We start from the raw sequence: 16,855 nt of genomic DNA, 5'->3' as shown, positions 1-16,855 counted from the left end.
ACCTGCTTGTTTTCACTGCTCTGGTGACATCCGTGCACACCAGTCTTGGCTGGCAGATGAACTCTTTTTTTCTTGGGTAGAGCATTATTGCTGGGCTGCAGTGGAAGGACTTTGTCCTTAGTGCTTCCAGACCAACCCTTGCCAGTCAAGCGGCTGCTGCTCTGTCAAACCCCTGTACCTTTACATCATTTTGGGTAGGTCAGATATAAACAGGCCCCTTCCTCCTCCTTGGGCTTGCTTATACAAAAGTTGTGCTCTTCTACTTTTACCTCTCCTCCTCTTCCTTTCTCTTGCAAGGAACCTTTTCCTGTTGAAAGCTTGATTTGCATGCTGTTGCTTAAATACTAGGTTCCACCACTTCGATGGTAGGTATGGTGTGTGGGATTACTGAGTGGGAGCAGGAATTTGGGGGTGGGCAGGGCATCCCCACTCCCGTATCAAGGGAGGGTGACTATTCTTTTAGAGACTAAAGCCTGTCCTTTATAACTTCTTCAAGGCACACTTACGCTGGGTCTTCTGGCCTATGAATGTGTCCTCACCATAGTATGTAGCTGTTTTACAGTTTCTGCAGGTGTCTGGACTCTCATTATTGCCTCCAAAGCTTACTGGACCAAGCTTTAGTAAGGATGTGCTTGTCTTCCTGGTGGGTGTTACATATATGAACTTTCTTTATTGGGTTTTCACCTAACTGCTCTCATTTTCTGGCTGTTTTTTTTTTTTCCATGAAATCTTGAGTTAATCAGTTATCTTAAACTTTCAGAACTAGAAGGAATCTTAGTCCAGTTCCCTCAATTTACAAGTTAAAAAACTTGTCTGTGAGAAGTTGGGACTTTTCCAGGGCCTCCCAGCCAGGATACTGATTCAGTTTTTATTATATAGCTAATGAAGTAATATTATTAACTTGACTTCTGGGATTTCAAAGAATTCTATGACTTGACCATTTATGGGAATTATGAGGCCTCACTGAACCCCAAAAGATAATTCTAGGTACCATCCTGGTAGCTGTAGACCAGTAAAAGACTTGATTGGTGTTGCCCTTCTTTTGAGTTTGATTACATGAGTAATTGTGTGAATAGCCTCTAAGTTGCATATTCTGAGCTTTTGTTTTTAGTCTAAAGATAAAAGTGCTACTCTTGGGCCAGCACTGGTATTAGAGATTAGCTAATTAATATGGGTCAGTTTTGGTTTTAACAAGGAAATGATGATTATCTTGATGACAAAAAAATGTAGTAACAAAAGTCCTTTTTTGAACACATATTCAAAAGCAAAAGAGAAACTATCAGACTAATAACTCAGTTTGTTGAACTTTGAGATTTACTGATCTGAGAGGCTTAAAAGTGGTTGCTCTGAAATAGACTTGCTTATTTTGGACGATGGCTTTGGATGTCCCAGGGTGCTTGGTTTCCTTTGATGCTGCTTTTTTTCTCTCAGGGTTAAAGCCCCTTTATGTGGTGATACAGCAGCTTGTTCCAAGTTCAGCTGCTTGAAAAAGAAGGGAGACTTTGCTGTGTGTTCTTTTGGGGATGATATTTTGATGTCTCATGTTCTAGTATTCTTTCCCCAAGTATTTCTGTATGACGTGGTGGAAAAAAATACTTGACAGAAATCACCACTCATGGTATGCTTTGTAGTGTCGGAGTGTCCCCCAGAGGTGACAAGACTTGTGATAGTGTCAATTTTAAAGAGCATGAATCTTAACTTTATTTTGGCACTGTGTGTTATGTGCCAGTAATTTGCAGTTTATCCTTTGTTTCTAGCTAGGTAAGCTGGGAAATAGCTTAGTACTTTGTCTACGTGTTTATCTTCAAAATGTCCCAAATAGCCCTGGGAAAAAGGTCGTGCAGCTCAATGGGGGCTTTCAACTTACGATTTTCTTTGTTTTAGGCTCCATAAAAATACAGACTCACCAGTTCCTGCTTTGATGTGACATGTGACTCCCCAGAATACACCTTGCTTCTGTAGACCAGCTCCAACAGGATTCCATGGTAGCTGGGATGTTAGGGCTCAGGTAAGTAACCTTCCTTTTTTTTTTTTTAGTATATGTCCTGGTTTGGCCATCTGTTTTTAAAAACAAAAGGATAAAAAGATATACAACTCTTGGACAGTATAAAAATACCCCAAAGACTAAAGACATAACTGTGCCAAACTGTGCCATATAATAAAAAAAAGTCACTTCCCTGAGCCCTGAAAGGTCAGTTTGGGTAGGGTTACTTGGTAGCCACAGCGAGGGCGGGCGTCAGATTAGAGCCGGAACTGGTGATCTGCAACTTCAGTTCACCTTGAAGCAGGTCAGCTGACCTGAGAGCGCTTGTACTGAGCTCTTGACCTGCGCTGCTGCTGTTGCCTAGTGGTCTTCAGCATGATGCTTTGTTTGCTTTGGTTTTGGGTAAATGACTTACTGGTCAACGTTAGTGAGCAGTGGTAATGAATTTTCAGATACGGGAACTGGTGTGTGGTCCCTAGAAGGACGCCCTCCTGAAAGCTGTCACAGAACAGTGGGGCCCATGCCTAATGGCATATGCTTGCCACACTCCTCCTGTGGCAACTGAAGAGAGTACTTAGACACACATCTGGCTGTTGGGGCTCTAGAGCAGGTTGAATAATTTTTGAAAACCTGGGGGCCCAAGTCATTGTATTCTAGGTCTGACTCTCAGGTGCTGTATCAGTTGTACTTTGGACTACTTTGGCACCATTGTGTGGTCTTTAGTTTTGTGAAAATGAATGGTTCCTTAGTTTCTCAACTGTCAGGCTCAACATCTCAAGCTTTTTTTTTTTTTTTAAGACAGGTCTTGCTCTGTTGCCCAGGCTGGAATGGAGTGGTGTGATCCTAGCTCACTGCAGCCTGGAACTCCTGGGCTTGAGCGATCCTCCTGCTTAAGCCTCCTTAGTAGCTAGGACTACAGGGCTTGAGCCACCATGCCTGGCTAATTTTTGTATTTTCTGTAGAGACAGGGTCTTGCTATGTTGACCAGCCTGGTCTCTAACTCCTGGCCTAAAGCGATCTTCCTATTTTAGCTTCCCAAAGTGCTGGGATTACAGGCATCAGCCACCCCACCTGGCCCACATTTGATGTTTTGACACCTGGATTTCAAAAATTCTGTGTGATAAAGCAGAGTGTTCCAATTGAATTTTCTTGTTCCTTTTCCAAAGAAAAAAATGTGACTTTTCACATATGCCGCCATTGTGATTCCAGCTGAGCCCCCAAGTAGTACGTTGTTGTGTCTCTCTAGTGGTTTCTGACACCTCAGTATAAAGATGTTGTAGACATCTGTGACCAGTAGCCCGTTTAGGGATTATGCTGGGGGCAAGGTTTGGGTGGAAGAGAATAGAAGTTGTAGAAGAAAGTGAAGGGCATCACGCTGCCTCCAAGTCCCAAATTTGGTTCCGCTCCTGATCCTGTGACTCGAATTGTCATTTCCCTTTGCTGTTACATGGTGTGCTCTGGGCTCAGCTGACAGGACGTTCTTTGTACTCCATGTATTTATGCTGGTGGGAGTTGTATGGCTAGTGCTTTGTGCTTTGTCTTGGAAATTGTGTGGACTAAATGTAATATGGACAGTGAATGGGTTTCTTCTGGTAGATGTTAGGCCTGGGAGGTGGTTTGTATTTTTTAATAGTCGTCTTCTCAGATTACGAATGGATTTTATAAAAGAGGCAACAGTGACTCTATACAGTTTTTCCTAAGAAATATAGAAAGGAAGAAGTTTTTTTTTTAATCTCTTATTACTTATGAATGGGAAAAGCACAGCCATTTGAGCTTCAAGGAACTTTTAAGGGAATTCTCAAAAGACAGAACCTGTGTTTAGTAGATAAATGCTTGATATCTTATTATTTTTCTTCTCTTACCTTTTAAAAAATTGCAAAAATAATACATGCCTTTATAAAAAATCAAATCACTTAAAAGTTTATCGAGTAAAAAAATGAAAGGTGTCTCTTAACTCTCTGCTCCCGCTACTCAGAGTAACTGCTGTTAATAGCTTAATGTAGATCCTTCTAAATCTTCTAAGACTACAAATATGCACTTTTTGTGTTTTTAAGAAACAGGATGGTATTACATATACATTTTCTGCATCTACCCATCTCACATATTTATCTCTGCCTCATTTCTTTTAAATAGCAGTGTAGTCTGGCGCTGACTTACCATCATGCATTTTGTCGTCCCTCTATCGGATTTCCTAATGGTTTGTTATTAAAAATACTGGGAGATTGAACTTCCTCATGTGCCAATATTTTTGAAGAACGGCTGCCTAGACTTGGAGTTGCTGGTGGGTACCGCCACATCACCTTCCAAAATGGCTATCCCAGTTCCCACACTAGTCTAAGAAAGTGCCATTTTCCCATACCCTCCCAGAATTGGATATACGTCTTTTAAGTTGGTGCTCCTTGGATTGTTACTGAAGCTGAACATCATTGGCCGTTTGTATTTGGTCTTCGTGAATTGCCTGTTCTTGTTCTGCATTCATTCTTCCATTAGGATATTTCTTTTTAAATTGATTTGTAAGAACTCTTAATGTATTAAAGATATTAATTTTTTGTCACAGAGATATTCTTCCTACTTTGTCATATGTCCTGATTCTGCTTGTCTGTTACAAAAAATTTCTGTTATGATTTCTTTTGCTTTTGTACTTAGAAAGTCCTTTCCTACCCTAAGAACAAATAAATAGTGACCTCTATTGTCTTTCTTCCTGAAAAAATTGATGATGTATTATATTCATATATACAAAAGAACCTTATAGGTAAGTTGTTCTATGTTTCTCCTGTGTTTATTTTAAATACCTGTGTGGGAATGAAGAAAAATAAATAAATATCTGTTTTTGTATTTAACTATGGGACAGGATGAAGTCTAGAGCCCACTTAGCTGGTTGTGTCTTAGCCATTTGGTGAACCAATTATCTAGTCTTCACCTTTAACAAATGCTGGCTTCTTCACGTAAACAAAGTATCTCTTAAACTTTTTCCTATTTCTCTCTGTAAAGTTGCTTTTTTTCTTTCTGAATTTTTTGTTTGAGAGGCTTGATTGTTTGAGAGGCCCATCTACAGACGACCACTCATTCACTCGACAAATATTTGAGCACCTACTTTGAGCCAGGTGTAGTACTAAGCCCTGGCGGTGGGGCCTTCTCTTTGTCTGGGGGCAGGGTTACAGTGCTCATTCCAGAAGACTCAAGAAAATAGCAGATCATCACAAAAGCAGGTTTTCAATAAACGAGAAGGAACCCAGAGGAGTGTATATGTGTGTGCATGTTTTAAATTCTGACGTGTAAGTTAGAGCTTTAAGGTAGACTGCGACATAAGCGTAATTTGTTTTCCAACTCATGTAATTGCAGGCTGATTTTGGTCTTAAATTATGATGATGGTAACTTTTTTTCTGTTGAAACAGTTCTATACTCATCTAGCTTGGTTGGGATGGAATAAAAGTTGTGTACTGGTAAAAATGGTAATTTTCTTCTATGATTTTTGAAGCTTTTCTGCAATAGCTGATAAAAATAAAGACAGGCATTTAGTGAATATATTCTTAGGGTAACAAGTGTAATTTTTGGAATTCGCATCATTTAAATCTAATAAATACCCTCAAAATTGGATGAAATTCTGACTTGGATTGATTTTTTTTTTTCTCGAGACAGGGTCTGTTGCCTGGCGCTAGAGTGTAGGGGCATCATCATAGCTCACTGCAACCTCAAACTCCTGGGCTCGAGTGATCTTCCTGTCTCAGCCTCCTAAGTAGCTAGGACTACAGGCAAGTGCCACTACACCCAGCTAATTTTTCTATTTTTTGTAGAGACCGAGTCTTGCTCGTACTCAGGCTGCTCTCAAACTCCTGGCCTCAAGCAATCCTCCCACCGCGACCTCCCAAAGTGCTAGGATTACAGGCATGAGCCACCTCGCCCAGCGAAAATATTTTTTACTTAAAGGAGAAGGGATGTAATACATAACTTATAATTAAGGAAAAGACTTCTTGTATAAGGCTGGGTTGTTTTTAATGATTTTTTTTGGAATAGTTAGGTATATAGATACAGAATGAAAAAGGTGATATAAAAAATTATATAGTAAAAGATCTCCCTGCTATCCTGTCCCCAAGCATTGATTTCTCTCCCTGGAGGCAGCCACCATTACGAACTTCTTCTTTAAAAAAAAAATACGTGTGTGTATTACATTTTTATTATGGTAAAATATACATAACAAAATTTATCATTTTCATGTGTACAGTTCAGTGGCAGTAAGTACATTCACATTGTTGTACAACCATCACCACTGTCCATCTCCAGAACTCTTTTCATCTTGCAAGACTGAAATTCCATACCCATTGAACACTAACTCCCAGTTCTCTCCTCCTCCCCCTACCTCCTTGGCAACCACCATTCTGCCTTCTGTCTCTATAAATTACATGCATTTGTGTATATGTTTTATGTGAGTGTATACACATGCAAACAAGGGTGTGTGGGGGTGTGTTTTTGCACAAACTATAAAATATGCACGTTTGTAAAGTTTGCTCTCTTAGTGTATCTTGGAGATTGTTTGGAATCAGTTCGTATAGAGCCATATCATTCTTTTTAAGGATTGGATTTAAATAGTCTATTATATAGATGTACCATAATTTATTTAACCAGTTTTCTATTGATGGATATTTGTGTTTTCAATATTTAAAATTTTATTAATACTGTAATGAATAATCTTTTACATATACCATTTTGCTCACGGGCAAGTTTTATCAATAGTAGAAATTCTTAGAAGTGGAACTTGCTGGGCCAAAGGGTATATACATTTTAAACTTTAACAGGTACTGCTAAATCAAGAGTGGCCTTTTAATTGCAGACTGGTAAAGAAAAAAACTACATATGAGTAGATAAGCACACAAATTTATGGCTGCAATATTATTTGTAGAGATTAGAGAGCTGTTAATTAGACTAGGAAGTAGTTTTTAGCAGTCGGCACTAGAAAGCAAAACTTCAGAAGCTTCTATTTTATCACCTGATCTCATCATATGAGCATGGTATGTGAGGCAGGACCTTTTAATTGACGGGGGGGGGGGGGGGGGGAAGGACTTCAGCCAGTTTTTTTTTGTGGATCTTGAAGAAAATGGAGCATCTTTATTTTGGGAGCATTCTAAGTTGTGGTAGCTCCTTGGGACTCAGGGTTAGAGAGTCTCTCTCAGCTGCTGGACCTCTGCCTCATTTGTGTTGCAATATGCATAAGGAGTATCCTGGAAGTATTCAGGACCAGGTTGCTGTTGCTTCATTTCTCTGCGACTTTTTTTCATCTCCCGCCCTTGGATGTTATACTCTTTATATCACAATACTTTATTCATTTAACCTGTATAGTAACTAAGCATGTATTATGTGTCAGTTACTGTGCTAGCTGCTGGGAACTGTCCTACCCTCAGCAATCTTCTGGTCTAGTGGGTGTTACAGAAGGGCAAATGGGCCATGACTGACTTCTGTAATGGAGAGAAGTACCAACCACTAAGGGAGCATATAAAAATTAGGGGGGATCCCACCTAGACTAGGGGGATGGGTCAGGGAAGAGACATCTTTGAAAAATGACACTTGAGACCTGAACAATAAGGACATATTAGCTAGGTCAAGGAGAAAGCATTAATGGGGAGAGATGCATGAGTCTTGTGGAATGACCAGCACTGGTGGAGGCTCAGACAGGAGAGAATCTCTTGGGCCTCTTCAGAGTAGTTCAGTGTGTGGAGATGAGGCAAGAGCAGCAAGCCAGGCCATGTGGAGAAGTGTTTCCATTTTCAGTTTGTCCAATTAACAGGTGTTCGGGCACCACCACACCAGGTATGCTGAATAGGCCCGGCTTTCCTTTCAGACTAGACCATGCTCTGAGATGTTCCCCAGGCCCCAGAAGGCAATGCGAGGTGCCCTATCCATCCATCCTGTCCCCCTTCCACTCCACATTGCTCTGGAGGCCATCTGCCATGAGCCAACTTCCTGTTGCCTTCCTACCCCACCCATTAGGCCCCCGAGGCTCCCACTCCACTCCAGGTCTCCTCACAGAACCTTTTTTCTCTTCCCTTCTTCTGCCCCACAAGACCCAGGGGACCTACGAGGACAGGGCTTCCCCTTTTCTAGCACAGTTTGTTCTCTCTTGCTCAAAAGTGCTGCTCATGTAGTAGCTACTCGGGTACTTTCCACCCGGACTTAGGAAATATTAGCAGTTTGCCATATTCATGTTAGCCTCCTTTTATGGAACTCAGATACGACAGATCTAGCTGAATCCCAGCCCATGGTTGCACTCTCTGCCATATCTCCCCAAGGTGGCCTGTCCCCTAAAGGTGATCAGGTTACTTTCTATGAAGGTTTATGGTGTATTATACATGACAGTGTGTAGTATTCTAAAATGCTTGCATATTTTTATAGGATGATACCCTGCCATGTGAAACATTCTGCAACTTACTCTTTTCACTCAATACTTGGCTGTTGAGCTAGGTCCGTGTTGCTCTGTGCAGACCATATTCATTCATTTGACATGTCTCCTTATGCCTTGGAAACAATTTTTACAACAGAAGCCCAAACAGAGCCCTGAGGGAGAATGGAACTGTAAAGAAACAAGGATGGGCATCTGGTTTATGTTTACATCCTTTGGTCCTGTTAACCAAGAAGAAGAAATTTTTATTTCTGTGTTTGTGAAAGCTTTCCACAAAAAAAAAGGCATCCATTTTCTAGGCTTATTAATAGAGCAGTCCAAAGGTTTTATTTTTAGATTTGAAAGAAAGCAAAGCATGCTTCTGAGATACGCACATTTCCCTTTGTCCCCGTCTCCTTTGCAACATTCCACATTGCTGCTAAAACATGAAATGAACTTGAGTACTTGCGAGCATAAGCTTATTTTCTGTGTGAATCATTTTTGAAAACATTAAAGAAAAAAAACCAGTAAAGCATTTTGGTTTCTTTGGGACTTCTGGTGGTACGTAATTTTAAACATTACTTTTATAAGTTGTATTTAAAATTTTCTACGCATATTTAGTAACTTATTTTTAAAATATAAATTTCCATGTGTTTCTGGGTTTTGTGTTTTTGTAAACAGCAGAAGGTATTAGTCTATATTAAGTACTAATTTGCTCTAATATTTTCAGCTGTTTTTGGAATTACACTTGGCAAAAAAAAGACAAATGTCTGCAGTTGTGACAGTTTGTCTTTTTGTTCTTTTTAATTCCAGAATAAATAATTATAGTCAACAAGTGAATGTTCTTGGCTTGTAAGAACATAGGAATGATTAAAGCCATCATAACACTGAAGCAGTTAGGAAAGGTTGAATGTCTGTTTTTTAAGTGCTACCACTCTATTAAAAATGTTAATATAGCTTGTAATCAATTGTGTAAAGTTTTTTAGTCATCCTTTCAGGTTGTTTAAGACAAAACAAACAACATGGTATTTATTCAGCTCACTCTTTATTTAATTATGTAAGTAAAACATCATTGTAGATAACTTAGAAAATGCATATAGCTACAAAGATAAATACAAAGATAATATTTGGTGCATATCTTTCTAGACCAAGGACTCTGATTCTGGGGTTGAGAATTCAGGGGATCTGTGACCTTCGATGGGAAAAACATTCCATCTGTTTTCACTAAGCTCTCACTGAAAATCCAGATTTCCTTCAATGGCAATTGTAGGCAACAGATCATGGTAGTATCAGGAGTACCTGTGACTGTCACCAATAGAGATCAGAGATGCTTTCATATCATATTATAGTTGTTACAGATATTTTGAAATATATATGATTATCACTGCCTCAAACTTAGGATAGTTATTAGACCCATCTCTAGATCTAGTTATTTAATGGTTTACTGAAGAAACACATGTTATTCTAGTACCAGTTCTCAAAATATGTTGTTAATCAATTTCTATACATTTTATTAATATTTTACACATTTCGAAACATTCTTCTGAAGAGGGGTCCACAAGGCCAAAAGAGTCCATGGCAGAAGAAGGTTAAGAACACCTGTTCTGTACATGATACCATGTGACTACAAATGTGAAAACAGCACTTGGAACTAGGTGTGGTGGTACGCACCTGTAGTCCCGGCTGCTCATGAGGCTGAGGCGGGAGGATTAGGAGGATCACTTGAGCCCAGGAGTTTGAGGCCAGCCTAGGCAACATAGTGAGATCCCATCTCTACAAAGAAAAATGAAAAAAGTTAGCACTTGACTAGTCAGTTATGTGGGGGAAAGAGTTCAAGGGGACTAGTCAGTGAGGGAAAGCACAAGTACAGTAAAAGGAGACAAAATGACATTTAAAACTTAGTGCATCTTATTATATCAAACATTTATGAACACATTTAGTGTTTTGCAGACACCATGGGGAAGTTTAGTGCAACTAAAACTGCTTAAGAATACTTAGTATCACATAAATTACTTGATGGATAACAGCCTAAAAGTTACTTTCGCTGTTGGCATTTTAAACATCCTTCTAGAGTCTTCCTTATCTGCCTTTGTGCATGCACACATATTGTTTTAGATGAATGGGATCATATAATATGTGCTGTTGTAACTTTTTTCCTTGATGATATGTTGTAGATATCTGCATCAATAAAAATGGATTTAGGCCGGGCGCGGTGGCTCACGCCTGTAATCCTAGCTCTCTGGGAGGCCAAGGCGGGCGGATTGTTTGAGCTCAGGAGTTCGAAACCAGCCTGAGCAAGAGTGAGACCCCGTCTCTACTAAAATTAGAAAGAAATTAATTGGACAACTAAAAATACATAGAAAAAATTAGCCGGACATGGTGGCACATGCCTGTAGTCCCAGCTACTTGGGAGGCTGAGGCAGGAGGATCGCTTGAGCCTAGGAATTTGAGGTTGCTGTGAGCTAGGCTGACGCCACGGCACTCTAGCCCGGGCAATACAGTGAGACTCTGTCTCAAAAATAAAATAAAATAAAATAAAAGTAATGCATTTGGTGGAAAATTTTTTCAGAAAATATAGAAAGAAGAAAAGTAAAAATTGTCCATAAATCTACCATCTAGAGATAAATAACATCTGGGTAGTATTTTATAGCATCATTTTTAATGACCAAATAACATTTCATTATATGGTTACGCCTTGATTTAGCTAAGGGGCATTTCCATTGTTTCTGTGTTTTCATCACTCTGAATGATGATGTATCTGCATGCTGATGGTGCCAACTCTGTTTTTGTATCTCAGACCTCTCTCTTGAGCTCCACATTTGAAGGCCTCTTCAGCATCCACTTGAGTTGCTCATAGGCATCTCAAATTTTAACAAGTCCCTAACAGAACTCTTGAATCACTTTTCCCCTTCAAACCTACTCCTCTTCCCGTTTTCTCTGTTTCAGTAAATAACATCAACATCCACCCAATTATTCAATCCAAAATTCTAGGTCTCTAGGAGTCATCCTTGAGTCTGCTCTTTTTCCCTCACCATCCTCTAATTTGCCAGCAAGTCCTGTGAGGCCAACCATTTCTCACCACCTCTACTGCCAGTACCCCAGTCCAAGCCACAAAACACCTCTCAGATGGATGCAGCAAGACTCTGGATGACATACTGAACAGCTTCTTCACTGACATCTTGTGAAACACTCCATGTTTCATAGGTCTGTTTGTTATACTGACACTCAATTCTAAATGATAGAATTATTCCACACTTAGTATCTTTTTCATCTGGCCAGTACAGTTCAGTTTAAGTACTGAGTTCCAGTCCTGTTCCATGCTGAAGGATATGCAGTACATCAGACTGTCCTCCATTCATTCATTTCACAATGGCATGAGGTATCTACTGTACCCCAGGCCCTATGTTAGGCAGGAGGTAGGGTGACCTAGACAGATTTGGTACCTTTCCTCATGGAGTTTGGTGGCAGAGACAGATTTTAAATAACTACACAAGGCTGGGCGTGGTGGCTCATGCCTGTAATCCTAGCACTCTGGGAGGCTGAGGCAGGAGGATCACTTGTGCTCAGGAGTTCGAGACCAGCCTGAGCAAGAGCGCCTCTACTAAAAATAGAAAAATTAACTGTGTGTAGTGGCGTATGCCTTTAGTCCCAGCTACTCAGGAAGCTGAGGCAGGAGGATCACTTGAGTCCAGGAGTTTGAGGTTGCAGTGAACTATGATGACATCACTGTACGCTAGCCGGGGTGACAGAGTGAGACTCTGTCTCAAAAAAATAAATAAATGAAGTAAAATAAAATAAACAATTACACAAGTACTTAAGTGCTCAGAAGGACAAGTATGGGGGTGGGGCTCACTATGATCTTATATAGTCATGTGCTACACAAGGATGTTTTGATCAATGGTGGACTGCATATGCAATGGTGGTCCCATAGGATTATATAATAATATATCATTTTTTACTGTACCTTTTCTATGTTTAGATACACAAATACTTATTATGTTACAGTTGCCTACAGTATTCAGTACAGTCACCTGCTATATAGGTTTGTAGCCTAGGAGCAATAGGCTGTGCCATATAGCCTAGGTGTGTAGTAGGCTACACCATCTAGATTCGTGTTAAGTATACTCTATGATGTTTACGCAATGACAAAATTGCCTAATGACACATTTCTTAGAATGTATCCCGATCATTAAGCAATGCATAACTGTGTAATGGGGGAACAAATCAGTCTTAGGAGGGTTAAGGAGGCCTTCCCTAAGGAGGCAGCACCAAAGCTGAACTTTGTGTTTAGCTGAGGGTTGAACAAAAGTGGACAAGGTGCAGGAAGGCTTTACAGAGGGAGAAGAGCACGTGTAAAGGCCCTGAGTCTGGCAGGAGCTTAGACTTGTGTGGCAGGAACAGAGGGGCGGTCAGAGAGGGCAGCAGGGGCTGGATCATGCATGATTTTGGACGTTTACATCAGAGCAATAGGAAATTGAAGGGTAAGATTGTTTGGGTTTTGCATATTTATCAAAATATTGTAACTACTTGGTAACAAGTCAGAGATGTAACAAAAGAGGTTATGATGAAAACAACAGTCTATATCCCTTCCCCTTCCTGCTCCCTGACCCAGAGATGTCAGTTTTTTTTTTTTTTTTTTTTTTTGAGACAGAGTCTCACTTTTTGCTTTTTTAATTTTTTTTTTTTTTTTTTTTTTTTTTGAGACAGAGTCTCACTCTTTTGCCCGGGCTAGAGTGAGTGCCGTGGCGTCAGCGTAGCTCACAGCAACCTCAAACTCCTGGGCTCAAGTGATCCTTCTGCCTCAGCCTCCCGAGTAGCTGGGACTACAGGCATGTGCCACCATGCCCGGCTAATTTTTTGTATATATTTTTAGTTGGCCGATTAATTTCTTTCTAATTTTAGTAGAGACGGAGTCTCGCTCTTGCTCAGGCTCGTTTCGAACTCCTGAGCTCCAACAGTCCGCCCACCTCGGCCTCCCAGAGTGCTAGGATTACAGGCGTGAGCCACCGCGCCCGGCCTAGATGTCAGTTTTTAACTGTTTCTGCTTTTAGTTCCTTTGGTGGTTGCCTTCAAAATTAAATCATATGCTTATGTTAAATGCATCTTTCTTGCTTTGCCAACTTTAGGGAATTATATTAACTCTCTGAAATGAAAGAGGATGACGTAGCTTATATTCTCCGTGTTGAGATTCATATTTACATTTCTCCGTAACTTTGTGTAACGGTGTTTCTTGTTCCATCAACTTTAATCCATATGGCAGTTCCCCTCTGTATAAGATGGAGGACATTAATAACCCTGCTTGCCTTTCAACCTTCTCTCCCCAACTCTGCCTCCTAAAAGCTATACTTGACCACATCCATTCTTACAATCGTTAACATTTGTTTTCTGCCCAGCAACCACAGCCAAGTCATAGGTTAATTCTAAAGTTGGAAAATCAGTCAGCATCATTTACATTATTACACATATGTGAATATCGTTCTTGGCAAGGGCCAAGTAATTAATGAATGCTAGGGTTACATTTCCTTCTTTATAGGTCTCTATCACTCAAAGGCGAATGACTAATCAAGGTCAAATGGATTCTCTTTTCTTAGACTCTATCACCTGCATAAAATCCTTGATAGGATTTAATCTGCTTCATATTCAAACCTTGACTTTCCTGTATAGCTCTTTGTTTTTTTCCCACTGTTTCCGATTGCCTTTCTCTTTTCTTTAATATTCCTTGTGTTGTAAACTCCTCTTAGTCTTGCGGTTCCCTCCCTGCCCCACGCCTTCCTCTCTGAGCTCTCTTTCCTCCTCCTGCAATCTGGACAAATATTTGCTCTTTAAAGTTGCACACAACTGGTACCTGGATCTTCCCTTCATTGAGCTCTTGGGTTGGAGCCACTGCATCCCAGAACCCATATCTTTTACTTGGCTTACTCCCTCATTTTCTGGACTGCATCGGTAAATAACTTGCTAAGATAGGGTACATGGGGAAAAAACTGTACCCCATATCCATTTCCTCTTCCCCCATTCCTAATGAACCCTGATATTATTCACCTTTCTACCTTATTCCCAACTTTAGAAAGGATCCTTAACTCGTTCCACACATTGCATTCCCTTGGCAACTGTCAAGGCTAGCACATTGACTGCCACACTAGAAAAAAAATTTTTTTCTTGGGGCCACGGTGTTTTATTACAAAAATAGAATAAAAGCTTAAAAAACAAAATGATTCTTTCTAATTTAATGACAAGTTTTTTTATTTTTTATTGTTTCCTGTGCATGAGTTATATACAACTTGGAAAATAGTTCTGTGAGTTACATATGCTTCACGAGGCCTCAGACTCAAAACTAGCATGAGTTAAATACAACTCACAGGGCAGTTAATGTGCTAGACATACGATCAGAGTTGGTCCACTCAGACTGAAGGGAAGGGCTTTGATGGCACATTCAGGGAAGACTTTCTCCCACTGGAGTAAATAAGGAAGGTGCTGCTGGCAGCTCTTTTGTAACCTCAGACTGTGGGATCAAGCCTGATGATAATGCTTACTCACCAAGGAGGGTGGAGCAGAGAGATGGGAAGGTCCTGGGTCTTGATGCCCTTGCTTAGCTGATGATTGCACTGTGGCTGGAGCCTGCCCTAGCTCTGGACTGCCAGTTATGTGAGAGAATAAACTTTCTTACCGAATAAACCTGCTTGAGTTCCCTTTTCTGCTCCTTGTAGCCAAAAGCATCATAACAACAGATAGGTTTTCTGAGTCATTGCATGTCTGAAATGCTTTTCTTCTGCTCTTATACCTTATTGGCTGGGTTTAGGATTTCAAGTTGAAAATCATTTTCCCTGCTAACTTTGGGGGCATTTTTCCCATTGTCTTTTAGTATGCAGAATTATGAATGAAAAACATACCTGATGTCAATCTGATTATGGTTCTTTTGTAGGTGGCCTCCTTTTTTCTTTCTTTCCCTGGAAGATTTTTAGGATCTTCTCTTTTTCTTTAGTGTCCTGAAATTTCATGAGAATGTGTCTTTTTCATTCGTTGTACTGGGATCATTCAATCAGAATATTTTTGTCTATTGTCAACTTTTTTTTTTTAAATACTAACTTCCATCATTTCATTTTCTCTATGAGGACTAGCTGTTTAATTTGGACCTCCTATATTGGTCCTCTGTCTCAGTCTTGTCTCATATTTTCCATTTATTGGGAATTTTTTTTTGCTCTGAAGTTTGGAAAATTGGGACTTTATTTTTTCAGCCAAACCTTTTTTCCTAATTTACTGTGAAGCCTGTGTGCCCACTGCCTAGATTTGACAACTGTTAACATTTTGGCATATTTGCCTGGTCTGTATAGATAAGAGTGCCTTTTGGGGTTTGGGGTTTTGTTTTTTTGTTTGTTTGTTTTTTATTTTTTGAGACAAGTTCTCTGTTGCCCAGGCTAGAGTGCAATGGTGTGATCACAACTCACTGTAATCTCAAACTCCTGGGCTCAGGTGATCCTCCCGCCTCAGCCTCCAGAATAGCTGGTACTACAGGTACATGCTACCATGCCTGGCTAGTTTTTTATTTTTTGTAGAGATAGGGTCTCACTATGTTGCCCAGGATTGTCTCGAACTCCTGGCCTCAAGCAGTCCTCCTGCCTGTGCCTCCCAAAGTACTAGGGTGAATTTTTATACCTTTTTGCTGACCATTTGAAAGGAATTCACAGACATGGTGACATTTCACCCATAAGTACTTAAGCATATATCTCCTCAAAATAAGGGCATTTTCTAATAGAAGTACAGTACCCCAATCGCATCTTTAAAAATTAACAGTAAACAAGGTACAGTGGCATGCACCTGTGGTCCCAGCTACTCAGGAGGCTGAGTTGGGAGGATCACTTGAACCCAGGAGTTTGAGACCAGCCTGGGCAATATAGCAAGACCTTGTGTCAAAAAAAAAAAAAATTACCAATAATTCTCTAATGTTATCAGACACCCACTCTAAATTCAAATTTTCCCCAAATGTCTCTTATAGCTGTTCCGTGAGGAGGCTACAAAGCAATTAAGATTTATGCACTACATTTGAATATGCCTCCTTTGTCTCTTTTTAACAAGAATAGCCTCCTCACCTCCACTTCACCTGTGACATTGCCTTTTTGAAGCTGTCAGCCCAGTTGTCTTCTAGAAGGCCCACATTTTAAGTTGGTTTTTTTTTTATTTTTTTAGAGACAAAGTCTCACTATGTTACCCAGGCTGGCCACGGACTCCTGGCCTCAAGTGATCCTCCCACCTTAGCCTCTCTAAGTAGCTGGGACTACAGGCACACTCCACTATGTCTGGCTGGCCCACATTTTAGACATCTTTCTCCTAAATGAGAAGTTAGGTCTGCAGGCTTGTTTAGGTTAAACATTTTGGGCAAGGCTGGGCGCGGTGGCTCACGCCTGTAATCCTAACACTCTGGGAGGCCGAGGCGGGCGGATTGTTTGAGCTCAGGAGTTCGAAACCAGCCTGAGCAAGAGCGAGACCCCGTCTCTACTAAAAATAGA

The 16,855-nt window shown here is 40.4% G+C and overlaps 1 protein-coding gene across 2 annotated transcripts in view; it reads left to right on the top strand.

Annotated features, from left to right (window-relative positions):
• Positions 1–1,883: 1,883 nt before the first annotated feature.
• The window catches only part of MECP2 (methyl CpG binding protein 2), a 57,619-nt gene continuing 42,647 nt past the window's right edge, over positions 1,884–16,855 (top strand). Inside the window, exon 1 of one of the 2 annotated variants that reach the window (XM_012662029.1) lies at positions 1,884–2,008. In XM_012662029.1, coding sequence (XP_012517483.1) covers positions 1,983–2,008 — 26 coding nt within the window. In that variant the 5' untranslated portion in view covers positions 1,884–1,982. The remainder of the gene's footprint in view (positions 2,009–16,855) is intronic. The other variant, XM_012662032.1, reaches the window with a different exon arrangement.

This window comes from Propithecus coquereli, unplaced genomic scaffold, assembly GCF_000956105.1.
Source record: "Propithecus coquereli isolate 6110/MARCELLA unplaced genomic scaffold, Pcoq_1.0 Scaffold748, whole genome shotgun sequence".
Classification (NCBI taxonomy): domain Eukaryota; kingdom Metazoa; phylum Chordata; class Mammalia; order Primates; family Indriidae; genus Propithecus; species Propithecus coquereli.
Note: the sequence above shows the minus strand (reverse complement) of the source record. Positions and strands in the feature narration are given on the sequence as shown.